Source organism: Anopheles arabiensis, chromosome 3 (genome assembly GCF_016920715.1).
Source record: "Anopheles arabiensis isolate DONGOLA chromosome 3, AaraD3, whole genome shotgun sequence".
NCBI classification, from domain to species: Eukaryota; Metazoa; Arthropoda; class Insecta; order Diptera; family Culicidae; genus Anopheles; species Anopheles arabiensis.
The window spans coordinates 69,631,808-69,654,947 of record NC_053518.1 but is presented as its reverse complement, the minus strand read 5'-3'; the positions used below and the strand labels follow the sequence as shown (position 1 = coordinate 69,654,947).

General features: G+C 41.1%; 3 protein-coding genes across 3 annotated transcripts; all 3 read left to right on the top strand.

Moving 5' to 3' along the window:
• Positions 1–583: 583 nt before the first annotated feature.
• Positions 584–4,871, top strand: LOC120901995. Its single transcript, XM_040310417.1, has 11 exons — positions 584–675; positions 792–839; positions 911–1,115; positions 1,489–1,656; positions 1,723–1,817; positions 1,936–2,087; positions 2,160–2,539; positions 2,950–3,194; positions 3,256–3,860; positions 3,931–4,270; positions 4,343–4,871. The coding sequence occupies exons 1-11, from the start codon at positions 615–617 to the stop codon at positions 4,702–4,704; spliced, it is 2,661 nt and encodes an 886-aa protein (XP_040166351.1). The 5' UTR covers positions 584–614; the 3' UTR covers positions 4,705–4,871.
• A 1,196-nt stretch (positions 4,872–6,067) lies between these two features.
• Positions 6,068–10,310, top strand: LOC120902027. Its single transcript, XM_040310478.1, has 11 exons — positions 6,068–6,224; positions 6,341–6,388; positions 6,460–6,664; positions 7,049–7,216; positions 7,283–7,377; positions 7,497–7,648; positions 7,721–8,103; positions 8,514–8,761; positions 8,823–9,430; positions 9,501–9,840; positions 9,913–10,310. The coding sequence occupies exons 1-11, from the start codon at positions 6,164–6,166 to the stop codon at positions 10,272–10,274; spliced, it is 2,670 nt and encodes an 889-aa protein (XP_040166412.1). The 5' UTR covers positions 6,068–6,163; the 3' UTR covers positions 10,275–10,310.
• Positions 10,311–16,910: 6,600 nt separating this feature from the next.
• LOC120902801 lies at positions 16,911–21,384 on the top strand. Its single transcript, XM_040311802.1, has 11 exons — positions 16,911–17,019; positions 17,094–17,135; positions 17,219–17,423; positions 17,574–17,741; positions 17,805–17,899; positions 18,470–18,630; positions 18,798–19,180; positions 19,248–19,474; positions 19,700–20,382; positions 20,447–20,792; positions 20,975–21,384. The coding sequence occupies exons 1-11, from the start codon at positions 16,959–16,961 to the stop codon at positions 21,322–21,324; spliced, it is 2,721 nt and encodes a 906-aa protein (XP_040167736.1). The 5' UTR covers positions 16,911–16,958; the 3' UTR covers positions 21,325–21,384.
• The last annotated feature ends 1,756 nt before the right edge of the window (positions 21,385–23,140 follow it).

The window sequence follows — 23,140 nt, the reverse complement described above, 5'->3', positions numbered from 1 at the left end:
ATCAGCGAATGTGTTAGGTGTTGTGCAGCATACGTGGGATACATATTGAGGGATCGCTCCATAGTACAATGGAGTACCCAAGTTAAGCTCATACAGTAGAATGCGACAAGGTTTGCCTTCAGATCTGTGTCATAGTATTACCATTCTATCTCTCACGGTGTTAATTGTGACGAATACAACCTCTCAAACACAAATTAAAAAAAAACTTATCAATTTGTGACCGTGGAAATCCCTTTCGACCAGGTCAAATCTTGCATTAAAAAAATACACATGGAAGCAATGCTCATACGATTCAAATTCAGTTGGATGTTTAAAGAGCTAGTGAGCAATCACAGAAAAAAACTTTTAGCATTCGATTGCAGCGGTACCGATATATTCTTGACAAATTTGCAGTGTAAAGCTAACCTTAGTGGTATTCGCATAACAGCTTTTTGCCAAATTTGTCATGAATATTCATACGATTTCTTTTTGATTTTTTATTTGCATTCTTCATAAAATGATAAAACTGGTTTTCGTGGTCCCCTCTGGTGTCGTGAATTTCGGAGGCTTCCAAGTCATCCATATAAAGCTGTGGTCTCTTCCACGAAGGTCATTTCTCTTAGTGATCTGTTGGAATGAAGAGCATACTCTACGTTCTGCGACTGGTTACGTTTGTTTGCGTGTTATGCGCTTGCGGTAGGTTTTCAGTTTTGATAGCAAGTGCTGGCTGACGCTTGGTGACATTGTTTGATCAGTGCTGATGCTAGGTTTGCTGTAGTTAGTGATATTGTTCGTTGTCTTTGTTTGTTCAGATGTTTCCTGCGAATATTTTATGCCATATGAGAGAACATCTATCGACGGTAAAGGAGCTTCATGGGCGGAGTATAGCAGAATTGTCGTTTCTAATTGATTGTTTCTTTGTATCATGCAGATTGCAATTTACGATATACCCTTCCACCTTCATCTAAATCTTCTGCTACGGCAATTGGAAGACCCAGTAAACCCGGAGAATTTTCTGCAATTGCAGCTATTGGCTGGACAACACAAGGTGGTACAGTCAACTGGAACTGTGGAGGATCGTTGATATGGGCAAATTTCATTCTCACAGCAGCACACTGTACTAAAGATCGAGACACGTGAGTTTCACTTATTTCTGCTTTGGCACAACAACCGTTGTTGGTTAAGGCTTGCCTGTATCACTAGTGAATTTAACTTTCAGTGACTTATTGATTACAGTAGGATAGGTAGTCTTATGTACCGCGGCACGGTCCATCAGGGACTTGAACGCATGAGTTAAGTCGTACGAGGCCGGCCAAGTAACACTTATTATGAGCTTACCAAATGTAGCATTATTATTACAATGTTCACAAATGCAAGCCTTTCCTCTAAGTAAATATCAGAAACAATCCTTGCCTCTCGTTTGACTCAAGTCCATCAACGCGAAGATAGCTTTATCCACGAAGAGGAACCCATAGCCTCATGTAATGTGTATGTGCATTTTTTTTACAGTTTACTTCCACCAGATGTAATTCGAATAGGCGATTTGAATCTCTATGACGATCGAGAGGATGCATTAGTGCAGGAACGAACAATTATACGCGTAATACGTCATCCGCTCTACAATACTTCTTCGGTTTTCTATGACATTGCACTGTTGATGCTGAATGAAAAAGTCAAGTGAGTTACTTAGTGAAAATTTGGAAACAATTTCCGATAATAATTAGCCAAATGTCCATATTTAAGTATATATTTTGAAGTTATGCCAACGTGTTTGTGGTTGGACGACAATATACCGTTCTCAAAGGTCGAGGCTGCTGGATGGGGTACTAGCGGGTTTGGTGAGTTTATGCTTCATAATATAGAAACTGCGTAGCAAAATTATGATGCTGTATTAACGCCATTGCTTAAGGACTTAGCGACGCTTTTATGTGAAAATTCATTATTTTTTGTAATCAGGATATGGTAAAACAAATATTCTCATAAAAGCAGAGCTGAAGCTAATGGCAAACAAAGATTGTGAGCCATATTATAGTCAAGTTGCTTCAGTAAAAAATGGTCTGATGGATCACCAGCTCTGTGCCTGGGATAAAGTAATGGACACATGCCCGGTAAGTCTTCGATAAAGAACTACAAGTGATGATTTCTTTCGAACTTAACATTATGATAACAAATAATGCTAGGGAGATTCCGGAGGACCGCTACAGCACAAACTAATCTTTGGAGACTATAAAGTTCCGTTTCTGGTCGGTGTAACATCGTTTGGTCTGTCGTGTGGAAATTCTCAACCAGGTGTGTACGTAAAGGTGTCCAAGTTTGGAAGTTGGATTGTTGAAACGCTACAACAACATGGTGAACGAGTGACGGCCGCCATGTTTGAGCCACTGGTTTGTGCTGGTAGGTACTTCTATCATCGTGAAAGATATGGACCATCTATATTTGACATACGGCCTCACAATGTGCAACTCATATGGCCGAAACAGCCATCTCCCGAAAGATGTTCTGGTCTGCTTACTGAGCCCGATGCCGTCCTTACGACGGCTCAATGCGTCACATTATATGGGTAAGTAGATGAGTCCAATAATTCACAAGATTTAACACTTTAAGCGTCGCGTCCAATGAAAGCGTATGACGGGTTTGCTCACCTCTCAGCATTGTATCAGACGCTCAGTGATTTTCTTTGGAACGAATTTAGGAGGAAAGGAAGAACGAGAACGACATGCGATACGCCAATTATCGCAATGAAACAAAAGAGCGATAAAAGTCGCACGAAACATTGACGCTCTCATCACTCTCTTGCCATACGCTACGTGCTCGCTCGAAAAACTGTGACGGTAGGCCAGCGGTCAATGTTTTAATGAATGATTTTGTTAAATATTAAATCTTAGCTATTCAAAGAGCTGTAAAGTACTCTCTATACTGTTTATATTTACAATGTACAATAATGAAGTAAAATAAATACTTTATTTACAGAACTGCTCCTACCTATGTGAAATTACACGGATCGGAGGTGATCGGTATCGAGGAAATTGTTGTGCATGAAAACTACACAGGCAATCTTTTGTACAATAATATTGCCATTTTAAAACTTAACAGGTCTTCCCTGCATCGTCCGGATTGTATAGAATACGATATGCATCCATTGGATGCAAATGAATTAATTACAACTGGAATCCTTCCAAAAATAACATACGCCAAGGACGAAAAACAACCGACTGGTAATGAGTTCAAAGTCACTGTCAATTTTACAATATATTTTATTTATTTCTTGTCTTGCAGACATCCGTTATGAGCCGGTTGAAATCAATGTATCATTATACGAAAACATGAAATGCAATCTATCTAGCGAATTTCAAAACGAGCATTATTGTTTCGGCGTAGACGAGTTTATTGTACCGGGATCATGTGATCTTTTACTGGGTGGACCAATTGGAGCTACAGGATTAAAAGGAATGAATATTTTCGGGAATGATTGTGGATTTGGAAAACCGGCAGTAGCGTTGAATTTTGTATCCCACAAGTCATGGCTCGAGTCAGTTATTCTACCAACGAAGAGTCTGCGAGATAAACCTGCAAATGCTGATGTGTTGTCGTACCACGATGAAGATCTGGAACACGGATCTCAATGTAGCTATTCCAACGAGGTGAACGGTACATGTGTGCATATTGGCAACTGCTCCTCAATAATTGATATAGAATACGCCCAGAAAAGAGTTATATTCTGCAAAAGTAGCTCTGTTGTCTGCTGCCCAACCAATCTGTTGAAAATGCAGCCAAGTGCAATAGAGGTCGAATTTAGCGAGTGTGAATCACGATACAAAAGCCTCAGCAAGTTACGGATGGAAAAAATAGCAACTGATAGGTCGCTTCAATATTCACACACGGTAGGTTCGTTTGAAGTGGCCTAGGGGATAATTAAAAGTCATGTTGACTGTTTTTTTCACTATGCTTCAGGTTGCGATAGGTTGGGAAACCGAAACCGATATGAAATTCGAGTGCTACGGATATCTCATCAGTACTCGCGGAGTGGTTACGGCTGCTTCTTGTTTGCGGCTTCGATCTAGCAATCCCACAATCGTACGTCTTGGAGAACAGGGATGGACTAATAGCCACCTCATATTTAGACTGATCGAAGCTACAACCGTGCATCCGAAGTACAACGAAACGACTGGAGAGCATGATATCGCTGTGATAAAGCTAAAGGAAGCTATCCATCCTTTCGTCCATCTGTTTCCAGTGTGTTTGTGGCAGAATACAACCCACTCTCCAGTACATCAAGGCATTATGCATAGCGGTGAGTAAATAAAAGTTGTTTACAGTACAGTCATTATAATTGACGATTGGATAACGCATTTTTCATCTACAGCCTCTGGTGTGATTATCCCCATTCATCCGATGTACAATTCGGACTGTGAAAAGCGTTTGAATCGTTCGTTTACAATCCCTGGAATGGGTTGTATGCATACGGAGCATGAAACGTTTATAGCATACATTAATCAAGAATGCTTAAAAATGCAAAAGTATACCAATCTTGATCGTAACACTTACGGACGCTTCAAAGCGGGAAATCCTATAATATGGCGAGAATATAACAAAACTGGAGATGCGAGCTTTACTGAGTTTCTGGTCAACATCTACAGCTATGGAGACTGTGTTGATGGATTTCCATTACACATTGTGCATCATGTTGCATTCTACGTGGAGTGGTTCGCGAAAGTGTTGCAATAAAGTAGAGTATAAATCATTCTAACTTGTTAACTTACACGGTGTTATTTATCTGTCTGATCTAAAAACTCAATCAGCTGTAATGAATTGTAATTTTCTTACACCTTTTTTTATATTTATTCAAGCTAAACGTATCCATCAAAGAAGTATCGTAAATACATCACTATCATTGACCGATATTGAAGCATTCAAGCTAAAATCATCAAAAGGGCCGTTATTATAATAAAAAAATCTACGAACGAGAAGGCGAGTTGCAGTTTTATCCAGGCGTATAATAGAGTCTTTCAGTGAGATATAAAATTGTTCGGAAGTAGCCTATATATTCCTCAAAACCCCTGTAAAGCGCTAACCCTTCGGAAACGCTACCATTCTATTCTGTATTACCTTTGTGTTGCATAGGTGTATAGATCGCTCATACATTTTACATTAGACATTAGACGACAGCGCTCATAGATCGACATTGCCGTGTAATGTCATTCGAAAGTGGAAAATAAGAGTAGGTTTCAAGCTTTAACACCTTATAAACAACGAATTTGTGTCCAAGATACGAAACATGCAAGAGTTCTCTCTTGAGTTGAACATTGGCATCTTCATGTTTCAATCTTACAGTGTTCGTTACTTGTCGAAATAAGAACCTAGCATCCAAAGACAGATTAATATTGGCAACCACGGTGAAATGTGTTGTAGGATTGTTTTTTAATTTAATTACTGATACAAGCAATTAAGTTGGTTTGAGAAACACTGCATCATCTAGAATAGTACAACGGCGATGTTTGGGGTATTTCCTGAACGTTCATCAATCGCGAAATGTTGCTTACAAACCTGTTTTGTTCGCTTTTGCCGTTTGACGCCGGTTTTTGCGAACCAGCTTATGATGACAGATTTACATTTTCGGCTTGCAGTTAAAGAGTGCAGTAGTAAGTGATAGTAACCGATCCCTCCACCAACCTAAGGAATAGCCAAGTTGGCTTCATGCAATAGAAAGTGACCATATGCCTGTTCCTATCTCTCACGGTGTTCATTGTTATGAGCAGAACTTCTAAAAAAACTCGTCAATTTGAGGAAGGCCGTAAAGGTCAAATTTTGCGTTAAAAAAGGAACACATGATGGCATCCTATTCGATTTAAGAATAAGAGCAGTTTAAATGATCGCATGATCGCGACAACCAATCGTAGAAAAAAAAACTTCTTGCTTTCGAGTCAACAGTACCGATTTATTCCAATACCTGCACGTCGAATTTGGAGAGTTATGCAAACTCCGCTCTAAGCAAAACAGCCTTTTGCAAAATTTATCATGAATATTCATACGATTTCTTTTTGATTTTTTATTTGCACTCTTCATAAAATGATAAAACTGGTTTTCGTGGTCCCCTCTGGTGTCGTGAATTTCGGAGGCTTCCAAGTCATCCATATAAAGCTGTGGTGTCTTCCACGAAGGTCATTTCTCTTAGTGATCTGTTGGAATGAAGAGCATACTCTACGTTCTGCGACTGGTTACGTTTGTTTGCGTGTTATGCGCTTGCGGTAGGTTTTCAGTTTTGATAGCAAGTGCTGGCTGACGCTTGGTGACATTGTTTGATCAGTGCTGATGCTAGGTTTGCTGTAGTTAGTGATATTGTTCGTTGTCTTTGTTTGTTCAGATGTTTCCTGCGAATATTTTATGCCATATGAGAGAACATCTATTGATGGTAAGGCATATTCACAGCTGATAATAAGCAGATCTATTATTACTAATTGATTGTTTCTTTGTATCATGCAGATTGCAATTTACGATATATTCACCCAAAGAGCAAGAATTTTGAAGTCAAGGCAATTGGAAATCCCAGCAAACCTGGAGATTTTTCTGCAATTGCAGCTATTGGCTGGACAACACCAGGTGGTACAGTCAACTGGAACTGTGGAGGATCGCTGATATGGGCAAATTTCATTCTCACAGCAGCACACTGTACTAAAGATCGAGACACGTGAGTTTCACTTATTTCTGCTTTGGCACAACAACCGTTGTTGGTTAAGGCTTGCCTGTATCACTAGTGAATTTAACTTTCAGTGACTTATTGATTACAGTAGGATAGGTAGTCTTATGTACCGCGGCACGGTCCATCAGGGACTTGAACGCATGAGGGGCATGTAGTTAAGTCGTACGAGGCCGGCCAAGTAACACTTATTATGAGCTTACCAAATGTAGCATTATTATTACAATGTTCACAAATGCAAGCCTTTCCTCTAAGTAAATATCAGAAACAATCCTTGCCTCTCGTTTGACTCAAGTCCATCAACGCGAAGATAACTTTACCCACGAAGGGGATCCCATAGCCTCATGTAATGTGTATGTACATTTTATTTTACAGTTTACTTCCACCAGATGTAATTCGAATAGGCGATTTGAATCTCTATGACGATCGAGAAGATGCATTAGTGCAGGAACGAACAATTGCACGCGTAATACGTCATCCGCTCTACAATACTTCTTCGGTTTTCTATGACATTGCACTGTTGATGCTGAATGAAAAAGTCAAGTGAGTTACTTAGTGAAAATTTGGAAACAATTTCCGATAATAATTAGCCAAATGTCCATATTTAAGTATATATTTTGAAGTTATGCCAACGTGTTTATGGTTGGACGACAATATACCGTTCTCAAAGGTCGAGGCTGCTGGATGGGGTACTAGCGGATTTGGTGAGTTTATGCTTCATAATATAGAAACTGCGTAGCAAAATTATGATGCTGTATTAACGCCATTGCTTAAGGACTTAGCGACGCTTTTATGTGAAAATTCATTCTTTTTTTGTAATCAGGATATGGCAAAACAAATATTCTCATAAAAGCAGAGCTGAAGCTAATGGCAAACAAAGATTGTGAGTCATATTATAGTCAAGTTGCTTCAGTAAAAAATGGTCTGATGGATCACCAGCTCTGTGCCTGGGATAAAGTAATGGACACATGCCCGGTAAGTCTTCGATAAAGAACTACAAGTGATGATTTCTTTCGAACTTAACATTATGATAACAAATAATGCTAGGGAGATTCCGGAGGACCGCTACAGCACAAACTAATCTTTGGAGACTATAAAGTTCCGTTTCTGGTCGGTGTAACATCGTTTGGTCTGTCGTGTGGAAATTCTCAACCAGGTGTGTACGTAAAGGTGTCCAAGTTTGGAAGTTGGATTGTTGAAACGCTACAACAACATGGAGAACGAGTGACGGCCGCCATGTTTGAGCCACTGGCTTGTGCTGGTAGGCACCTACTCAAGCGAGAAATATATTTTCCTTCAAAATTCACGGAAAAACAGAACCACAATGTGCAACTCATATGGCCGCAAAATTCATATCTCGATATATGTAGTGGTGTTTTAACAGAGCCCGATGCCGTCCTTACGACGGCTCAATGCGTCACATTATATGGGTAAGTAGATGAGTCCAATAATTCACAAGATTAAACACTTTAAGCGCCGCGTCCAATGAAAGCGTATGACGAGTTTGCTCACCTCTCAGCATTGTATCAGACGCTCAGTGATTTTCTTTGGAACGAATTTAGGAGGAAAGGAAGAACGAGAACGACATGCGATACGCCAATTATCGCAATGAAACAAAAGAGCGATAAAAGTCGCACGAAACATTGACGCTCTCATCACTCTCTTGCCATACGCTACGTGCTCGCTCGAAAAACTGTGACGGTAGGCCAGCGGTCAATGTTTTAATGAATGATTTTGTTAAATGTTAAATCTTAGCTATTCAAAGAGCTGCAAAGTCCTCTCTATACTGTTTATATCTGCAATGTACAATAACGAAGTAAAATAAATACTTTATTTACAGAACTGCTCCTACCCATGTGAAATTGCACGGCTCGGAGGTGATCGGTATCGAGGAAATTGTTGTGCATGAAAACTACACAGGCAATCTTTTGTACAATAATATTGCCATTTTAAAACTTAACAGGTCTTCCCTGCATCATCCGGATTGTATAGCATACGATATGCATCCATTACACGAAATTAAATTATTTGCAGCTGGAATCCTTCCACAAACAATATACTTTCAAGATAATGGAGAAATAATGACAGGTAATGAGTTCATAGTCATAGTCAGCTTTTCGTTATCTTGTTTAAATTGCTTGACTTGCAGGTATGATAGACAATGAGCAGGTGAGATTCGATGTATCATTATACGAAAACATGAAATGCAATCTATCTAGCGAATTTCAAAACGAGCATTATTGTTTCGGCGTAGACGAGTTTATTGTACCGGGATCATGTGATCTTTTACTGGGTGGACCAATTGGAGCTACAGGATTAAAAGGAATGAATATTTTCGGGAATGATTGTGGATTTGGAAAACCGGCAGTAGCGTTGAATTTTGTATCCCACAAGTCATGGCTCGAGTCAGTTATTCTACCAACGAAGAGTCTGCGAGATAAACCTGCAAATGCTGATGTGTTGTCGTACCACGATGAAGATCTGGAACACGGATCTCAATGTAGCTATTCCAACGAGGTGAACGGTACATGTGTGCATATTGGCAACTGCTCCTCAATAATTGATATAGAATACGCCCAGAAAAGAGTTATATTCTGCAAAAGTAGCTCTGTTGTCTGCTGCCCAACCAATCTGTTGAAAATGCAGCCAAGTGCAATAGAGGTCGAATTTAGCGAGTGTGAATCACGATACAAAAGCCTCAGCAAGTTACGGATGGAAAAAATAGCAACTGATAGGTCGCTTCAATATTCACACACGGTAGGTTCGTTTGAAGTGGCCTAGGGGATAATTAAAAGTCATGTTGACTGTTTTTTTCACTATGCTTCAGGTTGCGATAGGTTGGGAAACCGAAACCGATATGAAATTCGAGTGCTACGGATATCTCATCAGTACTCGCGGAGTGGTTACGGCTGCTTCTTGTTTGCGGCTTCGATCTAGCAATCCCACAATCGTACGTCTTGGAGAACAGGGATGGACTAATAGCCACCTCATATTTAGACTGATCGAAGCTACAACCGTGCATCCGAAGTACAACGAAACGACTGGAGAGCATGATATCGCTGTGATAAAGCTGAAGGAAGCTATCCATCCTTTCGTCCATCTGTTTCCAGTGTGTTTGTGGCAGAATACAACCCACTCTCCAGTACATCAAGGCATTATGCATAGCGGTGAGTAAATAAAAGTTGTTTACAGTACAGTCATTATAATTGGCGATTGGATAACGCATTTTTCATCTACAGCCTCTGGTGTGCTTATCCCCATTCATCCGATGTACAATTCGGACTGTGAAAAGCGTTTGAATCGTTCGTTTACAATCCCTGGAATGGGTTGTATGCATACGGAGCATGAATCGTTTCTTGCAGACATTCATAGAGAATGCTTAAACATGCAAAAGTATAAAAATCTTGACCGTAACACTTACGGACGCTTCAAAACAGGAAATCCTATAATATGGCGAGAATATAACAAAACTGGAGATGCGAGCTTTACTGAGTTTCTGGTCAACATCTACAGCTATGGAGACTGTGTTGATGGATTTCCGTTACACATTGTGCATCATGTTGCATTCTACGTGGAGTGGTTCGCGAAAGTGTTGCAATAATTCGATAATAAAATAATTTGGTTTGAGCTCTCAGGATCAATTTCTTTTTCGGTTATCAATATGTATTGTGCTCACCTATCCTAAATATTTTAAAGTGCTTCAAATTCGCCGGAGCGTTGCATTGCAGCCATTGCATTAAAGATTCCAGCATTTGATGCTGACATCGAATTTTTATGCTGTGTCAGATACGTGTTTTCTAGTGGTCTATGGTTGTTTTTGTAGGGTTTCGACAGTGGCTCTTTTAACCTGTCTCGGCACACACAGACATCATCCGGTAGAGAAAACTGATCGCGCAGGCGGCATCTTAGTAAAGGAAAACGTTAAAGCATTGAATGAAAGCTTGTACTTAAAATGTTAAGGGTGTTTTATTGTAACTGCGTTACGTATTTCTGCAACAGAAAACATTATTTATTCGATGAATCGTTAACCAACTATGGACCGTACAACGAAAATCACTATAAGATTCAAATACATTCTTCATAGTATTGCAAATAGTTTCGCCCTAAACCGGAACCGCTAACGAATGATTTCTACTTTTGGTGTTTAGCACTTTGACGGCCGCGTACAACACAGGTTAACTATTCATTAGTTGCATTGCAGAGCGCTATTCATTAGTTAACTGCTATTTAGCAAACGATACTGCTACAGTAAATAGAATGGTACAGCTAGAACCCAAACAAATTACTCGGAACAGGAGAAAACAGAAAATACGAACGATAGATGACAGGCAATAGCAAAGCACCATCAAAACGAGTCGACGATACACCGTTAAGAAGAATTACGGAACTTTATAATGAAAAGAGAGCGAATCGTGTGCCCGTTAAAGTGTTAATTACTACAAAAAATACATTATACAACTCCTGTTGGTTGGGATGTCATTGATGATGATTTCCATTTCATCAAGATTGAAATGGAAGAATCTATCACACTTAACATTTTTGCCTTGAATGATATGACAATTATACTTATATTTCAACGGTCCTAGCGAAACGGCAACTCGAACCATCACATCTGCACACCTCGAAATCAGAAACGCGAATGAGGCAAAATAGATCCACGATCGCTCTGCACATCCAGCTGATAACCTGTTTAGCTGGCGTAACCTTAACGTAAAGTTTAGAAACAGGTTTTAGTTCAGGTGATCGGAAGAAGCTTTAAAACACGCTACAGTTGGGATGATTCTGGGGGATTCCCCCAAAATTTTGGCGTTGAGAAACATTGACTCATTAGTGTGCTTGTGTCGCGGTTTGGATAGCACCTTGATCACCAAATGAGATTGGCAGATTTTATAGACTCGCTGTGGGAATCTTTTCCGGGTATCTAACCACAGGGTATCCATTGATAGTCACCAAACGTAAACCAAACGCTCAACCTTTTCTCTTTTTCACTCCCTTTCTCGCTCACTCTCTCCCTCCTTCTCTCTCTCTCTCTCTCTCTCTCTCTCTTTCTCTCCCTCTATCACACACTCCCTGTCTCTAACTCTCATTCTCTCTCACCTCTATGTCTATCTCTAGGTCTCTTTGATCGGTATCTCTAGGTCACTTGTTCCGATCGTTGAACTGCGCACGATTTCAGTGGGTTTATATTGCTAACGATACTGCTGTACTGCTTTGGTCATTTCATTCACTCATTCATTCATTTTCGAAGAGATTAAAGCATTCATCACTTCGTAAAAACAGGTTTCATACTACACGTTTCATCTTCGCTTTTACTTTCAGCCGATTAGTTCAATCAACAACAGCTTCTCCTGAATACCAATAACTGTTGGAAATACATTTTAAATCTATTTCCAAATATATGTAGTAACATCGATCGATAGTCGGGTGTCAATTGCCTAGTTGTTAAGGAGTATAAGTGTTATTAGGAGTATAAGTGGCGAATCAGGAGGAGGGTGGGTATCCCGGGAAACCGGGTGCCTGAACGGGGGGGGGGGAGCAACCCGATGCTAAACAAAACGGTCACGTGGGCGCGGGGCCAGCCACCCAGTCCCATGAATTTACGACTACGGAAAGCTATAGGAGAATTAGAAACGGAACTCACGATACCGACCATACGCAATGCCCCTGGACTACTCTAAAAATGGGCTCATGGAACGTACGCACTCTAAGCGAAGCCGGAGCCTTGAAAAAACTTGATGATGCCCTGAAAAAACTTGATGATAGCCACACTGAGCATGGACCTCGTAGCTCTACAAGAGATTCGGTGGCTAGGAAACGGTGTGCAGAACAGGCGTGGTAAGCGTTGCTACGACATATACTACAGCTGCCACGACCGCCACCGCGTGCTCGGAACGGGTTTCGCCGTAGGTCCCCGGTTGAAACCCGCAATCATGGATTTCAAGGCTATAAACGATAGGCTATGCACCCTGCGCATGCGAGGCAAATTCTTCAATATAAGCCTCATAAACGTTCACGCCCCTACCGAAGATAAAGAGGAAGAGGAGAAGGACCTTTTTTACGGCCGCTTCGCTAGAATCGTAGATGCGTGCCCCAGGCATGACTTCATAATCATCCTGGGGGACTTCAACGCAAAAGTCGGTAGGGAGCCAATGTACCGCCAATACACTGGCTGTCACAGTCTGCATGAGCACAGTAACGATAATGGTAGTAGATTGGTCCAGTTCGCCGCAGCGAACCATCTGGTTGTAGGAAGTAGCAAATTTGCGCGCAAGAAAATCCACAAAATGACGTGGGCGCACCCGGATGGCGAATCCTTCAACCAGATCGACCACGTGTTAATAAGCCGCCGACGACAGTCGAGCCTGTTAAACGTCAGAACTTATCGAGGAGCCAATATCGATTCCGATCACTACTTGGTTGGCTTAGTGATACGTTGTAGAATCGCCCGCCCCCGCGCCAATGGGGGCGGAGAAAACACGCAGCCTCGGCTCAACACGGACTCTCTAAGGAACATTACTGTCCAACAGGAATTCAAAGCCGCTTTAGACGAGTCTCTACTACCAGAAAACAGTTATGAAACTACGAGCGAGAGGTGGAACGCTCTAAAAACAAAAATAATAAACTGTGCAAGAAATATACTCCCACCACGTCGTGGCAACACCAAATCTGGCTGGTTCGACGATGAATGCAGACAAGTGACCGAACGGAAGAATACTGCATACCGAGCAATGCAGCAACGGCATAGAACGCGGGCATGCGCAGAGGAATATTCACGGCTCAGACGCGAAGAGAAAAGAGTTCACCGCTCCAAGAAGCATGCTTTGGAAGAGCAAAACATGATGATGATGATGAAGCGCCACTAGCAAATAGTGTCATGCTACTGCCACCTAGCATAGAAGAAACACGAAAGGCTATCCGTCGGCTGAAAAATAACAAGGCACCCGGAACCGACGGAATTGCAGCCGAACTGGTCAAGAATGGAGGTGCACGACTAGAAAACGAGATTAGCCAATCGATGCCTTGTGATTGGAATCTCGGCATCATCTACCCCATATACAAGAAGGGAGATAGGTTGGACTGCAACAACTACAGGGGTATTACGGTGTTGAATACCGCCTATAAAATATTCTCCCTGATCCTTCAGGATCGCCTTGTCCCGCACGTCGAAGAGATAGTAGGAAAATATCAAAGAGGATTCCGAAACGGAAAATCAACCACTGATCAGATCTTCACCAAGCGGCAGATCTTGGAGAAGATGGCTGAATACAGACACGACACATACCATTTCTTCATTGACTTCAAAGCCGCATATGATAGCATAGGCAGGGTAAAACTGTATGACGCTATGAGCTCTTTTGGAATCCCGGCCAAACTGATAAGGCTAGTTAGAATGACTATGACCAACGTCACATGCCAGGTGAGGGTGGATGGAAAACTCTCAGGACCTTTTGCTACCACCAAAGGTCTGCGCCAGGGGGACGGGCTTGCTTGTCTCTTATTCAACCTGGCGCTAGAGAGGGCCATCCGTGACTCGAGGGTGGAGACTACGGGAACCATCTTCTATAAGTCAACCCAGATCCTGGCATACGCTGATGATATAGACATCATTGGTCTGCGGCTCTCCTATGTAGCAGAAGCCTACCAAGGGATCGAGCAGGCGGCAGAGTGCCTCGGATTGCAGATAAACGAGACCAAACTGATGGTGGCAACATCAGCGGGCCCACCAACAAATAATCAGAATCTACGTAGGCGTGACGTGCAGATAGGTGAACGCACTTTTGAAGTCATCCCACAATTCACCTATCTTGGGTCAAAGGTCAGCAATGACAACATCATGGAAGCTGAGTTGCGCGCAACGATGCTGGCTGCCAACCGGTCATTCTACAGCCTGAAAAATCAGTTCACCTCAAAGAACCTGTCACGACGGACGAAGCTGGGACTATATAGTACCTATATAGTACCAGTACTCACATATGCCTCTGAGACATGGACACTGTCCAAATTTGACGAAACCCTCTTAGCCGCGTTCGAGAGGAAGATGCTCAGAAGGATAATTGGCCCCGTATGTGTGGAAGGACAATGGAGGAGCCGTTATAATGACGAGCTATACCAGATGTACGGCGACCTCACTGTCGTACAGCGTATAAAGCTCGCCAGGCTCCGGTGGGCTGGCCATGTTATACGCATGGAAACGGACGACCCAGCCCGTAAAGTCTTTTTATGCCGTCCACAAGGACAGAGGAGGCGTGGTAGGCCCAAATTGAGGTGGCAAGATGGCGTGGAGGCGTCCACCATTAAGGCCGGGATAACGGACTGGCAGACGAAGGCGCGAGACCGTGAGCGGTTTCGGACACTCCTGAGGCAGGCCAAGACCGCAAAGCGGTTGTAGTGCCGGATAAGTAAGTAAGTAAGTAAATGGAGTTTACTTTGTTGTCTTGGTTCTCATTTCTATCCTATTCAACAAATCTCAGTATAAGAAAAGCAATGGGAATCATTGGAGAGCAATTGAATGAACTGTATACTCTTCATTTGTTTCATTTTAAGCATGAAACTCCATTTACAGGATGCTTAAAATGTTCGATAAAAAACATCAAATTTGTAATCAAAATTGATAATTTATTTTAAAGTTTGTGACATAACAAACTGTTAATTAGACAACGAAGTGATGATACATTTGAATAAAACCCATTGCAGACCCAGTATTATGTTGCACAATCTGCTCTGATGAACGTATGTAAGGTCGCTTACCCTGTCTAAACACAACCTCACATGTACAAAGTATGTTAAAACAAAGCAGAAAGTTGTGTTGGTAATATGTGATTCAACACAAAAGCTTAACTTTTTTAACCTCAAATAAAATCATACATTAAACGCTTTAGGCCGAAAATACACGGACAGGCCCGCGGAATTTTGCGGCCGCGGAATTCCACCTGCTGTCAAACCCATATACAAAGTGTCAACGGCAACTTTCCCGAACTGTCATATCCATACATTTTTCCGCAAGTGGAATTCCGCAGCCGCGAAATTACGGTCCGTGTATTTTCGGCCTTGCGCATAATCGCTAAAAGCTTTCGGAACGCTGCTAAAATATCTATGGACTGGTTCTACTACTTTGAAGGTAAAACAGGTCAAAATCCTAATGATTGATTTGACCATTAAAATCGTAGTATCTAGTTTTGGTTACAACGCGTTTAAAAACCATCATGCAGCGATGGTGTTATCTTTGGAGTATCTGGAGACTTTTTCTGTTAGGAACGAATTAATTGATCACACGAAACCACGCGTTCAGTTTTCTTAAAACTGATTCCGTGGACGTATATGGGTATCATCGTACTTTAACCTTTTCACGACCATAAGATTTCAAGGATTGTTTAATCCAATACAATACTATTGTCAACATAACCGTAAGAAGATTTATTTTTATTGGTTTAGATATAAATTTGCCACCAGCGACATACATTTTATTTTGACATAGTGTCAAAAATATTGATTGAATAGCATTTTAAGAACCGGTAGCGAATTTATTTTTATTTTTGAGGGATTTGTAACAAATTTCATAAATGGGAAAATATTTTCCTTGATCGTGCAAGGGTTAACATACCAATCACCTAGCCAAATCGTCTATTTTTAGTGGGAGACACACGAAAAATAAAACAAAACGAAATTCGCGAAGAGCCAGATAACGTAGCTTAGGTATTTTTGGTGGAATTTATTCGGTCAAGCCATCGATGCATTAGTTTATTTTTCTACCATCTCAAGAAACGCTTCCTATGACTTTTAATCCTGAATGTAATCCATTGAAGTTTTAACGTTTTTTTTTTTAATTTTAATGTGACATTTATATGACGTTAAGTCTTTAGTGCAAGTGAAGTGTTCAAAATATTTATAAGAAAGACTAACTAATCTCCAATCAGCAGATTTGCTTGGTTAAATTAAACAATGGACCTATGGACAACACGACTTGGGAAAGAATAGTTAATGTTAAAATGCAGTGAAATATTTTTGATAAGTTTTTGATCTTTACATTGAAGTTAACCAAAGCATTTTAGCTACAAAAAGTCTCTTAAAACTCGTCAACTAGCGAATCTGGTTTCTAATGAACATAGTGTTGAGCAGTATTCTTGAATAGGAAAATGAATTCTTGAATAGGATAAAGATCCGGTTTTACTGTCGCACGTTGTGATCGCGACATTTTTATACATTTTTTTTGGTTTGAAAGTTTTGGAGATAGATATAAAGCTATGGCACATCCACACTGGATCAGTTTGTTTTAGAATCTTGTGGAATGAAGATGATACTTTACCTGACGTTACTCGCAGCGATCGTGTGTGGAGTTTTTGGTGACGGTTAGTTTGCTGCAGTTTTGAATTCGAGAAGATATTTGAGGCTGAAAGTTGTATTTTTTTCTGTTTGTGTTTAGATGATGGTTTAATGATTCCGCATGAAAGGACAACTATTGACGGTAACGTTTGGCAGTGAGATTTAAGAACAAAAAGGAGCTTAAATTAAACTGTGTGATCGGTGATATCTTTTTTTTTATTGCAGATTGTAAAATACGGTACTACGCGGACATTTCGGTAGGCTTTAGTGCTCCTGCATTGGGACACATATCAATGCGTCTTGAGCATACCCACGCAGCAGCTATCGGTTGGCTGAACGAAAAAGGCAAAATTGAGTTTGGCTGCGGTGGTTCACTCATATTGGAAAGCTTCGTTCTTACAGCAGCACACTGTATGGATAATCCAAATACGTGAGTTGAAAACAAGGTTTTTGGAAAACATTATTTTTTAACTTAAGATTTGTAGCAAGCGCACAATGCGAGGCTCACCCTTGCTGTTGCCAAACCATAAACTATCGAAGCAGAATCACATAAAAGTTAAGTGTTCATATCATTTTCCAGACTCGAAAGACCATTAGTAGTTCGATTAGGCGATCGCAATCTGATACACAGTAAGGATTCTGAATATGCACAAGAAATAAAAATAAGAGATATAATACCTCATCCAAAGTATAACAGATCAACCTCCCATTTTGATATTGCCTTACTGGTGTTGGATAAACCTGCAAGGTAAGACATTTAAATATAATTTGAAGTGACACGTGGTAAGTGAATAGTGTTTCTATATTCCAGAAGAGTGTTTGGAGTTATACCGGCGTGTCTGTGGCTAGAAGATGAACTCCCCATCTCGACATTTTATGCCGCCGGCTGGGGAGCAAATGGGTTTGGTAAGTACTATTAACATCTTGCAATATGCAAAAGGTGATTGTAGCTGTCCACAGACATTTTCAAATGGGCGGTAGTTTCAATCGAGGGGAAGTTAGTCGCCGCTAAAGCTAACATTACTCAGGGGTCGCTAAATAACTCCCCGCAGAAGTTTGGTTCTCGAGAGCATGTAATGCGACCCGCGTTGAGTTTTTAAAGGCTACAAAAATATTAATTATTTTTACCAATGTATTTTTCATTGTGTATTTAAAGGCAAACCTCAAGTTTGACCTAGAACTAGGTATTTTTAGGTATTGAAATACTTTAGCTTATATAATCTTATCAAAACAACATGTGAACGTTCACCCATTAGCTAAAGGTAACGTCAAAAGTTGTCGACGTCGGTTTGGAGACCCTTGATATTGATTTGTTATTAGTTTAAATGTTAACATGCTGAAACTAGTAGTAAAACAACTGTGCTCGTCTGCTGTTGAAGGAGCTACCGCTTCTATCCATAAACTTTGAAGTAATGCAGCAGCATAATTTGGGAACAATTGTTTAGTAAAACGTATTTTGTTTTTATGATTTTGCAGATAAAAAACCCACCAACTATCTCGTGACAGCAGTTCTTCAGCCCGTGACAAACGAAGAATGTATAGATAAACTTAAACGTCAGGTTCCCCGAATGAAACTAGCCAATGGTATAAGCGATCACCAGCTATGCGCAGCAGGTATCGAAATGGACACTTGCAAGGTAATTGAGGACAATTAGCTCCAACTTACTATACACAGTCATGTTATCGGGATGGCTCATATGTTGTTTCACCTTTATCATCTCACGTGCATATGTGCCATCGTGTGTACATGGTGCTGCTCACATATTGATAGAAGAATACATATCTTACGTGACCCATTTATCAGGGAGACTCTGGAGGACCTCTGTATAGCAAACTAAATTTTGCAAACAAACTAGTTCCATTTCTTGTCGGCTTGACGTCGTATGGCGGACCATGTGGATTTTCGCAGCCGGGTGTGTATGTGCGGGTGTCCAAATTTAGAGATTGGATTATCGAAACGATACGACAGTTTAATCCATCGGTGACTGCATCCACGTTTGACCCTATGAGTTGTGCAAAAAGAAACCTTTTCTTGCGTGAAGCCGATGTGCTGACGATGTTCCAAGAGAGAGAGCCAAACAGTGTGCAACTTATATATCCGCAACAACCGTCTCGTGTCGATTGTGGAGGCATTTTGGCTGAGCCTGATGCTGTTATAACGTTGGCCACTTGCGTGAAATGGAATGGGTAAGTAGATGGCTCTAATGTATGAAAAGCTTTAATGGTCGATTTTATACAATTCTTAATATCGCAGTGCTGATCCTACCCGCGTAAAGTTGTTCGATTCGGAGGTGATTGATGTAGATGATATTGTTTACCATCCAAATTTTGGGGGAAATCTTTACAATAATATTGCAATTATAAAGCTTAAGCGCTTTTCCAACTTTCGTCCGCATTGCATTGAGTACGATACACTAGAAGATATTGCTTTGGAGCTTCCCGTAATTATCCCTACTCCCCTAAATATTATCAAAGAACAAAGTGAGTACTTATTGTTAGCCATTTTATATATGTATATGCGCTATCTTATATATGTTTAATCTTATATATATATATATATATATATATATATATATATATATATATATATATATATAGATATATGTTACATATATATGTATATATATATATATATAGATATATTTATATATATGTATATATGTTATGTTTATATTTATATATATATAAATATATTGTGTCTTCCAGCACCGTTCACGTATAAACCTGCGAGGTTGAACGCAAAGTTATATGAGAATCCCAAATGCAGTAATTTTAAGCAATCCTTTGGTGCGTCACCTCAAGGTTTACAAAGTGAGCTGTTTTGTTTTGGCAACTATCGGTCTGTCGCACCTGGTGCATGTCATCTGGTGTTGGGTGGACCCATTTACACATCTCTTTCTAAATTTCCCTATGGTTTAAACCTTCCCGGGCGCGATTGTGGATTCGGAAAACCGGCGGTGGGTTTGCTGCTTAAGTCCTACAAATCATGGTTCGAATCAGTCTTTCTACCAAGGAAAGGTCAAGGAGAAACCGGCTTGACTGCTGCCTCGGTATCGAGTGCTGCCTCGCTATCGAGTGCTGCCGCAGTGTCGAGTTTTTATCATGATCCAAACCAGGGAGATAAATGTGTTTTCAATGGAGTGAAGGGTGTGTGTGTACCGGTTGGTAGTTGCTCTACCCAAACAATAACGATCCAGAACAGCTTTCTTTTGTGCAAGAGTAGCTCGTATGTCTGTTGCCCGTACCAGCTCCAGGCTAGCAGTGTCCTGCAGCAACCGACTGAAATAGATCTAGAACTTAACGAATGTGAGACACGCTACCAACGATTAAGGATGGAGCGGCAGAATCGATGGCTAAATGATGGACGCAAGCTTCAATATTCACACACGGTACGTTTAATTGGGTCGTAAATATGATAAGTGTTTCACAAACAAATTGTTCACTATTCTACAGGCTGCGATAGGATTTCAGTATGCGACTGAATTCAAACCCGTTTGTCCAGGATATCTTATCAGTACTCGCGGTGTGGTTACCGCTGCTTCTTGCTTGGGCAAACTATCAATCGATCAAATGATGGTGCGCCTCGGCTGGCATGGCGAGGAAAGCAATCCTTCAACAATCAGATTTGAGCCGGTTCATTCTAGAAACGTACATCCATTGTACAATGAAACGACTGGAACGCACAACATCGCTGTGATAAAGCTAAAGAACGCTATCCAACCTAACGTTCATTTGTTTCCTGCGTGCTTATGGTCGAATAGATTAGAGTCACCAGTAATGCAACGCATACTATCCGATGGTGAGTATGATAAAAAAAATCTTTATATTACCATGTTTTGCTAGCGGGGAGGTTGTGTTGAGCTTCCATGTTTTACTTAAACGATACAGGAATGCATGAAGTATACAGTCCCGCTAGCACATATGCAGTTTTGAGGCAGATGATTTAAGTTCTAAATTGACATAACTAACGTTTGATTGCAGAGTTTGAAGGGTTTAAACTAATACACCCGTTATACAAAACGGACTGCGAGAAACGATTGAATTGTCCGCCGCTACCACAAGAAATCGTTTGTATGCGTATTGCGGATGAAATATGCAGGTCATCATCAAAATCGAGAGAATACGCTTGCAACGATCGCTTAAAATTAAAATTAAAGAAAAACTGCTATCAGGGTGGCAATCCTATCGTATGGAGAAAGGAAGACCATACCGGCCTTACCGAATACCTATTAGGAGTCTACAGCATCGGAGATTGCAAATCGGAAGTTTCGCTGCACATTGTGCAGCGGGTGGCATTCTACATCGACTGGATTGCTAAAGTGCTGCTTTGAAATCTTGTACCTTGTATACTTGTATCTTGTGTTTGGTTGTAGTGCAAATAAATGATACAATTTGAGCAAAAAGATCATTTTCATTCATTGTTTCAGGGACAGCTGTTCCTGAGTGTCATACAATTCGTTGAACCACATGTCACATTGTTTTTGGATGATTCGGGAAAGTTTCCCACGGACTTGATATAAAGTGTGAAACTCTGTTTTACTTACTTTAAAAAGTTTAATAGTCACATAAAGTTTAAAAAGGGGTTTCACAGTGAAATATATGTAGTTCGCCCTCAAACTGTTCCAAAGGGTTCTGTTTTATTGTGCTATCATTCATGGCAAACTTTTTGTACAAGACAAGCATAGAAAACCCAACGAATGAAAGAAAGAAAAAAAGAGAGATATTTGGGGTACAAATATTCCCCTATTCACTACCATCGCGCACCACGATCCGCTCGCCGATCGGATACTCGAACTTGTGCAGCTTCTCCCGTGCGTACTTCGCCGACTGCGTATTGTTGTACGTGACGGTGGCGGACGAGATCGAACCACCGTCGTGCGAGATGGAACAGTTCATCAGCCCGGGGATGATGTCGAACAGGCGCCAGATCTGGTTCTGCGTCAGCGTGGAGCTGCACAGCACGGTCAGCTTGGTCGGCGGCAGCAGCGTGGACGAGCGCCGCCTGCTGACGGTTGTTGCCCGGCGACTTCTTGTCCGGCACCAGCTGTTGCAATCCGGCAACCAGCTTCTTGTCCGGCACCAGCGTTGAATTTTGTATCCCATAAGACATGGCTGGAGTCAGTCAGCCTACCAACGAAACTTGTAGGAGTTAAAACTGTAAACGCTGATGTGCTGTCATACCACGATGAAGATCTGGAACACGGATCTCAATGTAGCTATTTCAACGAGGTGAAGGGTACTTGTGTGCATATTGGCAACTGCTCCTCAATAACTGATATAGAAAACGCCCAGAAAAGAGTTATATTCTGTCAAAGTAGCTCAGTTGTCTACTGTCCGAACAATTTGCTGAAAAGGCAGTGTTGGGACCGCGAAAAAATAATATAAAATGTTTTGATGTTTCGAAATTGATCGCGTTGATCTCGTGTAGATAGGGCCTAAAAAAGGTGACGTGAAACATTATAAAGTTTCCACCGTTGTAAGGCTTTGCCATCGTAAAAGGAGATATAAAGGAGCGGAAGGAGGAAAACGCTCTCTTTCTTGAACAACTATCACCGCTGAAAAAAGTGACTATATAAAAGGACAGTAAACGAAAAATTAATCGTTCTGGTTTTTTTGTGACCTTTTAATTACGAAAGAAACGAGTGCGGCGGGGCCGCAACAAAACTTTTATATATACTTTGATAAGTGGCGCGTGTTTAAGTGAGCATTACTTGCGAGCAAAGTGTTAGCGTGGACAATCTGGCGAATTCTAGTCGTGGACTATACAAATTCCTAGAAAGTGTCGCACGTGCATAGGTACCGCGAGTGCTAGGAACAATCCGTCGAACGTAATTGAGGATTACACAGATTCACGAATAGTGTTCCGAACGTTTGAGTGAACAATATTGCGAGTGCAAACCTGATGGTTTAGCACGGTAAATGTCGCGAAAAGGTTCACACAAATTTCTGCGAAGGTGTTAGTTACCGTATCCGGTAAAAAAGAGGCTAGGCAAAATTCCCAGTGAATAACCCAGTACGCGCGTGTGTAAGAAATTCGGTGAAGTTTAGCGTGATTAGCGAATTGTTGGAAGTGTGCGCGTGTGCGTGAAGTTCAAAGGGACACGTTTCGCAGGGACTGTTCGCGTCGGTAGTCCGATCGTGGACAAG